Here is a 10118-nt window from a genome sequence, read left to right on the forward strand (position 1 = left end):
CTGCAACAGCAGGGAAAATATGGGAAATATATTAAGCAACTTTATCTAAAGGATTCCAGCCTTAGGACCTGGTTAGTCAGGCAAATAAAAGGAAGTCAAAGACCACATGGAGAAAGTTGGATGGATGAAGCTGACCTTTTCTCATAAACGAAAGCAGGTGCAGTAATCCAAGTTTGGGAGTATCTAAACTGATATTTCCTAAGCTGACAGCCTGGTCTCTATTCTTCTTGAAAAAGGGCTACCTTTCTACCAAATATACCATCACACTCCTTCCAGTGCCACCCCTATGCCCAAAATCCCCCCCCCCCCCCCCCCCCCCCCCCCCCCCCCCCCCCCCCCCCCCCACCTGTCCTCTTTCGCAGTCCCATCAAATCACACAACTGCTATACCACAGGAATGCTTGCAAATTAAACACATGCTGTAACTAAACAATGGTTCAAAGAGAGACACTGCATTCAGTTCTCAATTAAAATTTCTTAAGAGTATGGAAAATAAACAGATTTATATCTCGCTGTCTTCTGTTTATTACAGAAATCAAGAATGGCTCCTCTGAAGCAGAGATTATTGACTGGCTTGCTTAGCAAATGATATCAAGAGAAACGCTGATAAAACACATTGCTGAAGGCAGGAAAAAAAAGGATGCCTATCTTTCTCCTCCATCACTGTTTACTTTCCCACTAAATTTTCTTCTTTCTTCTTCTTTTAAACACTGATGGAACAAAAAAACTCCTGGATGGCCTTTTATAAAAAAAAACAAACCAAAACAACCAGACCACTGAACTTTCAAAAACAACGGGCTACAAACCAATGAAAATATTTTTTCTATCCTGAAGCACGAAGGACGCCATTCTAAATATCTTCTCAGAGGAGAAAGGCAGATCATGTTAATCTGCTGTATACAATAGGGAGTGTATTGATAAGGACTTACTAAGATTGACATCTTTAAACATTTGTCCTAGAAAAGTATTAATGATTTATGCAAACATGTCTTTCCACAGCAGAAGTCTACCATGCAAAGCTAAGGCTAAATATTTTGGCACCCATCATTGAGCTCTGGGATTCATGAGGCTGCAAAAAATGGTTACATTTTCTCAGGTCATTCCTTTCCTTACCATCCCCCTACATAATAAAGTACCAAAGAGCAGCTGCATTTTCCAGGAGTGTGTTTTTTAGGAGCACGTAAAGAAACAACCTGTTCTGTGGAAGAAATTTTTTGCTTTCATTCTCTGTCCTCAACTATCTTGAGAGAAAATGAAAGGGGCTGCTGTTCCACAGAAGTTCTTTCCTTCTCCACACACTCAGAACAAAGCAGCAGATACGTTAGTACAATAATTGACTGCCTCTCTCTACAGAAAAAGGGGTGACACAACTTTGATGGCTAGTTTCCACTAAATTTCAATGTTGATCTTTCAACAAGACTAATGTTTCAACTAGGGAAATTGAGATAGTTGTCTCCACATTGTGAATGTTTCTGACCAATTACGAGGATTGTTTTGTCACAACATTTTATATGCTCAACAGCTTTTAGTTTTGTTTTTTTTTTGGGGGGGGTTTTGCTTTTAATTGGCTAAGAATAGCCATGGTCCTCATGAAAAGTGATCCACTGTACATCAGAATTCAATAGTCTATTTACCATATATATGTATAGCATATTGCTTCAATTATTCTTAGAAAGAAGAGCACCAGTGCTAAAAATAATCTTAGAAAATGGAGTCAGAAATACCATCCAGAAACTGAGCTACACTGGGAGAAAGAGTCTATAAAGTCACTGCCTGTCAACAGCAGCACTGACAGTGACCTTTGTAGCTACTAAATAAACCCATTTCGCTATTACTAGGAATGTCAGATATGCTTTAACCAGTTCTGACGTGCAGTAGGAAAGACTGCACTACAATTCAGGGATACCCAAACAAAATTATTAAATTTAAAGGAAATCACTCAGGAACCAGACACAGTCAAGAGCTCAGACTTCCCCATGAGCTACTTTATCTTGCCAAGTAGCTTAGGTATTTCTTCAGCTGACAGTAATCTGCAGGGCAGACAAAAGCTAAGTGCGTTCCATTGAATCTACAGTACTGGGTACCAGTAGTTGAATACACCTGCAGGAACCAGTGGAAGGTGTCCCTGCCCATGCCAGGCGGGTTGGAAATAGATGATCTTTAAGGTCTCTTCCAATCCAAACCACTCTATGATTCCCTGACATAGTTCATCTAAAAAGGATACTCCTCTCCCAAACCAACTGACCAAAAAAAAAACCCAAACAAAAACCCCACTCCAAGAACCCTTCTGTTCTTGCCTTGAAGTTGTTCATAGTTGATCAGCACCTTCCAAAACAGTATTACTGAAGGAAAACCCAATTATAAACAATCATCCAGAAGGCAGGGGAATTAAAGGCGTTCAAATTGAACAATTCAACACTCAATCGATATTTCAGCTGCAAAACACTAACATTACTAAAACATTCTGTGAATCACTGTCCCCATGCCTTTTTAACAAGAGGTACAGGCTTCAGTTTGCCATATGTGGAAGTTAGGGCTGGCTTGCAGATTTCTTCCCCTTGCTAAACCTGTGCATGAAGTACAAGATCATCTGCTCTGTCTCCAAAACTGAAGAGTAATTTTGTTCAACTTAATAGAGACCAACATTAAGCCCTAATAAATTTTACTGCCTTTTCCTCATTGTTTTCTTCGCCATCATATCTAAAAGATACCCTATGCTTAGAAATATACTGGTCTGATTCAGGATGACATTTCCATAAACAGATTCCAAAAACATATGGACAGTCCATTTAGACTAGATTTATTTCACTTTAATTAGCCCTCAGCAGGAAACTGGTTTAACCTGAACTTAAGGTCCTTGGACATTAAATAAGTGTGTCCACACTGGGATTTGCACCTACTTAACTGAGGGTGTGATTTCATGATCAGTTTTCATCAGTACAAGCTACTCACTGCTGCAGAAAAAGTAGATCTCATCTTCATCCAGTATGCCAGTTCTAGCCCACGCATGTTTGTGGGGCAAAACAAATTAATGAGTCAATCCTGCAGAAAGTTAACTACGCAAAAAAAATTACATTTCAGCCAGATGTGTGACTGACCCAATTCACTTCAGTCATGAGTGCCAGCATCAGCACCCAAGAGCTGTGACAGCAGGAAAGGTGGGCACCACAGGTTTGCAAAGCATGAATAAGAGCTCCATTTTCCTTCCAGTCAGACTTTTAATCCAAAACTTTCCTTCTTTATGGTCTAAGCTTGCACAGCCTCACTGAAAAGCTCAGAGGACATGAGGTCCACAGATGCCCTTCATAACCAAGTACTCAACTATCTGTTTCAAAAATCTATTAGTTAATAAAGACAGGAAAAATAACAGAGAAATCCTCTTTCCTAAAGCAAGTTAACAAGGGGTGGCTTAAAATATATACATGCCTTAGTCACTAACAGATATGCTGAGAGAGGTATGGGCAGCCTCTGTCATTACATATCCTGGCATATGATAGTGTATCATCAACATTCCTAAAAATCTTCTTGTTTTCCATAACATCTGAAGGATCGAACTTGAGATTATTACACCAACTCAACTGCTGCTTAGACATGTTATTTTATTCAAGTTCTGTGAAACTTGCACATGCATAGCTTACCGGAAGAATCTGCAGAGACGGGGGTGACAGGAAGACCCAAACGTGTGCAGAAGCCTGTCTCTTACAATGAACTTAATGTCTGGTCTGCTAAGCCTGGAGAAGTGTTGTCAGCCACACATGAACTAACTCCATTCTTCGCATGATAAATGTATTTAATACATACTCTTCTCCAAGAAGTGAACCCCTTCGCTTTGGAGATGAAACACGCAAGTACTGTAAAGAACCTTGCGGATAACTGCTTCGGAATCCTCACTCCACGGGTAAGGACAACAAGAAATTCTAGATCTTATTCAAGATTTTCCACAGTTCTAACATCTAATAATGAACACAGACCGAAAAGTAACAAAGTTCCTGAATGCAAAGCCTATATTAACACAGGGGGGAGCGGAGGGGGTGATTTTTCAAACTCAGTAACTCTCCAGACACTTACCTTCACATTAAAAATAAACTGCACTTAGTTTCAATAGCAAAACAAAGAAAGTATGGCTTTTCTGTGCCTATATCGCATATTTTGCAGCTTAATGCCTTACCATAAAGTAGCTAAAAACCCATTTCAATCGTTACATTAAATTGAACCTTTTTTCCCCACTTTTAAGTAATTTTTGTCTCTGAACAGAAAAGACACAAGACTAGATTCTAAAGGAAAAAAAAAAAAGGCAAGACAAGACAAAAAGGGAACCACAAGTGGTTACTGATATCAAGGATACACCCACTCCAGTTTTAACTTTTCAGGAGGCAGTTCTGTCCTAATATCATCATAGTTTTCTACATCAGAAGGAATGAACATTGTGATTGGTCGACCCCGCATGAACATCTTGATATATTCTCCCTCTGTCGAAACAAAAAAGCGTGTTTAATCATATGGCAAGTTTACACAAGAAACAAGCACAAAAGAAACCAGTAATAAGCACAGCGATGCAAATAACACTCGTGGTATAACAGTTATTTTTGAAATGCGAGCTTGGTGAACGTCCAGATTTTTTTTTTTTTTTTTTTTAGACAGTGCACTAAAATACACACGCACGCACAAACAGAGTAAGCGTTAGTTCAATTTGTGGTAGAACAGACTGAACATGTAACATTTTAGACATGCAAATTAAATAACAAAGGCAAATTTCAAATTAAAATCTCAAACTGAATTAATAAGTAGTCATAGAATCACAGGATGAGATATTTCAGGTGGAAAGGAACCTCAGGAAGTCTTGAAGCCCAACCTCTGTCTCAAAGCAGGCTCGGCCATGAAGTCAGACTAGATTGCTCAGGGTTTTGCCTAGTCCAGTCTTGAAAACCTCCACGGACGGAGACAGCACAACTTCTTGGCACCTGGCTGCCCGACAAGACCCCCAGGGCCTCTCCCACAGAGCTACTCCCTGCAGTCCCTCTGTCCCCAGCCTGTCCTGTTCAACAGGACAGGTCCAGGACAGATCCCTGCAGCCTTCACTTGTTATCGACTGGCCAAATTGTGTATGACTCATTAATCACAACCCTCTGAGGTCAATTATCCGACTGGTTCTTTTACCTGCCTAGCTGCCCACCTAACCAAACCATAATGGCCCAGAGGAGACACAAGGATACTGCAGGAAAAAATATTAAACGCTTTCCTGAGGAATATAATCTGAAATTATATATCATCACAAAGTAATACACTAACTTGAATTATTGATTTATTGAAATAATTCTAATTGCATGCTATTGCATGTTGCATCATATCCTGAAGAATGTAGAGAAGCAACAGGTCCTAATGACTCCAGCTGTGACAAAATGCCTACTTATCTCTGTTGGAGCATCTGAGCACTTCGCACTCCAACTTTAGGAATTCCTTTTCAAGTAACCCGAGATTATCTTCCATCAGAGAAAACTAATTATAGAGTATCTGAGTGGCTTGGTCAAACACATTACTTAGTCATTGGAAGGTAAGTCAACTGCATTTAAGGAATACATGATGGCAACTAGTATATTAGATGCCCTACCAGAAGTCATCACTCCACACTATGACAATAATTTTCTTCAGAAAACCAGAAAAGCCCTTGGAGACTTTTAAAAGCCTTTACATCCTACCCACACAGTGAAACCAGCACTGTAGTGCTGTTTAACTATGGTTAAATCAGGCCTCAAATCCACAAGAATCAATGCCAACCTCTGATGCTGCTGACACAGGAGTTTAATTTCAAAAAGCATTGATGACAAAGAGCCAAGTATTTCTCCAATTTTGCATCAATGAAATGATCACTCTTCAACTTCTTTAGTAATTAATATCCATTGTTAATGTAACTAGTATCACAAACCCAAAGTAACGTAGTATTCTGATATGAATCTGGAACTCGGGTATTTCTTATGAGCAGGGATTTGAAAGTCACAGCAGACGGGGAACTTAAGAGTTTCATAACAAAATGTAAATAATTGAGCAGGACTGGAGTAGAAGAATAGCTGTGAATTGGCAATATAGTATTAATCTCTAATCGCATTTGATGTAACCAATATTGAGCTCTAAAATTAAGATCTTTAAACAATTACTTTTGTATTCCTTTCAAAAGACAAATATGAGACAGACTTCCCATAAATGCCCAGGGAATGCTTACAAATATTTCCCCAATTAAGCATAAGGATATTACTCAGACTGCATGAATGTGCAAACTACGTTTTGCATTCCCCAAAACATCTAAAAATTGAAATTATGAGAAACTCAGACTTATTCCCATGGAATATGGCTTAACAGCTCAAGTCAAACTTGAGATCTAAAAAGGCAAGAGAAAGTAGATAATTTCAGTGACAGCAGAAGCAACGTAGACTCCCAATCAGTCTTTTGCTTAGAGAAACACTTCAGAAGATGCAAAGATTGAGAAATAATCAAAGCTGTGAGCAAGACCAACCTTAAGGCAGCGTCTCTACCCTTCTCTGAATCTGAAATACCCATACTATACAGACTTCAGAAACATATTCTGTCTTACTGCAGTCAGAAGAGAATCAGAGAGGAAAACTCTGCTTTCACTCAAGGTCGGTCTTCTACAGCTAGACAAGATAGAAAACTGACAATCATCAGTCCAATGAAAAAATGTGGTGAATATTCTATGTTATTTAAAACAAATATTTCTGATCATAGAGGATGTGAAATTTCACAGAGTTGTGTGAAATTCTGTGGAATACCACCGCAGCTCTGGAAATACTGGAAAGCACTAGTTTTGAATACAGAAGTGACGATCTTAGCACACATCAACGACTTGGACAGCATTGACTCATACAGGAAGAATCTATGGTGACCAAATCATATAACATCATCAGTAACTCCTAGTCAGAGGAAGAACTACCCATGAGCTTGGGTGGTTTTAACATCACTTGTCACAGAATCACAGAATGTTAGGGATTGGAAGGAACCTCAAAGGATCATCTAGTCCAATCCCTCTGCCTGAGCAGGACCACCTAGATCAGATCACACAAGAACACATCCAGGCGGGTTTTGAACACCTCCAGAGAAGGAGACTCCACAACCTCTCTGGGCAGCTTGTTTCAGTGTTCTGTTACCCTTACTGGGAAGAAGTTCTTCCTCATGTTTAAGCGGAACCTCCTACGTTCCAGCTTTTATCCATTTCCCCTTGTCCTATCATCAGATACCACTGAGAAGAGCCTGGCTCCATCCTCATGACAGTCACCCTTTATGTATTTATAGACATTAATGAGGTCCCCCCTCAGTCTCCTCTTCTCCAAGCTAAAGAGACCCAGCTCCCTCAGCCTTTCCTCATAAGGGAGATGCTCCACTCCCTTAATCATCTTTGTGGTCCTACGCTGGACTCTCTCAAGCAGTTCCTTGTCCTTCTTGAACTGAGGGGGCCCAGAACTGGACACAATATTCCAGATGCGGACACACCAGGGCAGAGTAGAGGGGGAGGAGAACCTCTCTCAACCTACTAACCACACCCCTTCTAATACACCCCAGGATGCCATTGGCCTTCTTGGCCACAAGGGCACATTGCTGGCTCATGGTCATCCTGCTGTCCACCAGGACCCCCAGGTCCCTTTCCTCTGTGCTGTTCCCCAAAAGTTCAGTCCCCAACTTGTACTGGTACATGGGGTTGTTCTTACCCAGATGCAAGACTCTACACTTGCTCAAACTGAACTAGGTCAATGAATCCACGTGCTTGAACATAAGCCAGTTAAAAGTATTCTACTACGTGCATCACACTCTGAAGATTTCACAACACATATGGCTTAATTTGTCAAAAACTTTTGGTTTTCCTCTTAACACACTGTAGTTTGATTGCTTGATGCTTAACAGTTTTAACAATTTTTTGTTTGATGAATCAGATCACAGTTTTATCAAATTTACCGAGTTCTTAGACTTAAAAGATATGATTAGTGTGACTCCTTTCTCACTTTTAGTGTGCTCAAGTCAACCTTCTGAGACCAAGAATTCATTTTAATTGAATTTTGTGTTGCTTTTGACCCTGATAGCAAGTTTATGCTGCACTGGAGACAAGAGAACGGAATTTTCCTACAACAGTCCAAATCCAACTGAAAGCTAGTGCAAAAAAAACCCACAGGCTCAAAAAATAATTCCTGAATAAAAGTTTTAATAATTGACAAATGTAAAACTAACACATGCATAAAGGTTTTTCCTTATTTAGAATATTAATGAAAGCTGAGCCATTTAAGTCCAGTATCAAAGGAACAAATACCAAGAAGATGAAAAACAGTTGTTCCACTTATTTCTAAGAACAAATACAGTTCCTTTGAACAAGAATCATGTGAGTCCATTCAGTGACAACAGTAGAAAACATGCCTCAGATCAAATATCAAAGAACAAAGAAAATCACTTCCCAGCAGCTAAATTAGAAACAATAGTTATTTTACCAAGTGTGTTTTGCTTAATTCCATTGCTGAGAAAAGCTAAAGATTGGTGTGGTGGCTAGTTTAACACAAATCTTTAGATAATTATTCCAAACTAGTAATGTCTCATTTTTCCACTAAAATATTTTTTTATAATATGTAATTTACAGACATTAAACAATACTGGCTAAACCCAAGAGTACCATATTAATAATGACCTTCCGTTTAAAATCTGGTACTTACGCTCTTTCAACTTAAAGCACAGCATAGCCTGAGGGTACGTAGAAAAGATGTGCAAGTGCATTTGTGCAAGTCCCATTCTTGACTTAACACTGAGCTTGGCTGTACTGGTTCCACAAGACCAGTGCAAAATAACACCACAAATTTAGGATCGAATTTCTCGCCACTGCTTCTAAGCAGTGGAGACAAGCTGTAATTAAAATTCACATGGATAGAGGCAGCTGCACCTGTTGGACCCTGCAGATGAGAATGATGAAGAGTCCAAGAGGAATTCAGTCAGGTCTTTGGCCTGAAGAGAAGAGGCTCTTCTGGAGCTCAGGGAAAAGATTATCTGCAGGGCCTTCAAATACAAATTAGCTCTCTGAACTTTTCTAATAAAGAACATTTTTTGCTTTTATTAGCTAGCTATGTATTATGGAAGATTACCTTTGAAGATTCATATTTAACACGCTTCTTAGAGAGACATAGGCTAGGTATAACTTGATTAAGCCTCTCCCTACAGAAGAAGAAGGATTTAAACAAAAAAGAGACAACCCACTGAAAGATTTTTGTCTAAGATTGTTAATTTCCTTTCATCAGAATAACCTGTAGGGCAGATATAATATTAATGTAAAAATCTTTTGAAATACTAGAGAGGATGGCAGTATATCAACAAAGCCATTCTCAAACAGCAACTAATTGCCTGAAGCCAAATTCTTGTAAATGCAAGTTAAGAAAACCAGTGATTTAACTCTTTGATAGCATACTAGCTTAACTAAATGTTCAAGAGTATTGGACTATCTGTTTCTTTCCTGCATTCTCACTATTTCCAGGTATAAAGTAGTATGTCAAGACTATTTTTTACCTCACTTGATCTTTTGGAAGAAAAGGGTCTTGGTCATCTCATAACAGATATGTAGATAAGGGGATACGGGAGAGATAAAGCCAGAAGTTTTATAGAGAGTGGGAAAAAACCATCCCAACACACACACACAAAAAAATCCTCAACAATTCTGTTATCTACCAACCTGAAAATAGTAGGTAAGAAAGTAAAAATTCTCTACCCCATATAAAAAGATGTTCAGACTCCACCACCCACCGTGCAGAAGCATTTGGTGGGGGGACACAAGGCACAGGAGAGGATAGCAAGCACCAAGGTCCTTTTGGGTGAGTTAATTAATCTGCAACTGCAGACATCCTATAAATCCTTTCAAACATAGTTCAAAACAACCTAAAAGTAGAGTTGAAGCTCTGTAGGATAGCACACCCAGGTGTCACGGATGATCCACGCCACACAAAAAGACACAGCTCAGGCCCAGGGTGGCTACAAAAGGCAGCATCCCACGGATGCAGTGCCCTAGTTCAGAGGCCAGCTCTTCACCAGGAACAGCTCTAGCTGCTTCTGCGCAGCTTTGAGCTCAAACTCACAGCCTTGCCAGAC

General features: G+C 39.6%; 1 protein-coding gene across 1 annotated transcript in view; it reads right to left on the reverse strand.

Annotated features, from left to right (window-relative positions):
* The window catches only part of EML4 (EMAP like 4), a 37290-nt gene extending 32822 nt beyond the window's left edge, over positions 1 to 4468 (reverse strand). The window contains 1 exon segment of the mRNA XM_086626221.1: positions 4345 to 4468. Coding sequence (XP_086482347.1) covers positions 4345 to 4451 — 107 coding nt within the window. The 5' untranslated portion in view covers positions 4452 to 4468.
* Positions 4469 to 10118: the final 5650 nt, after the last annotated feature.

This window comes from Tauraco erythrolophus, chromosome 2, assembly GCF_009769465.1.
Source record: "Tauraco erythrolophus isolate bTauEry1 chromosome 2, bTauEry1.pri, whole genome shotgun sequence".
In the NCBI taxonomy this organism is placed as follows: domain Eukaryota; kingdom Metazoa; phylum Chordata; class Aves; order Musophagiformes; family Musophagidae; genus Tauraco; species Tauraco erythrolophus.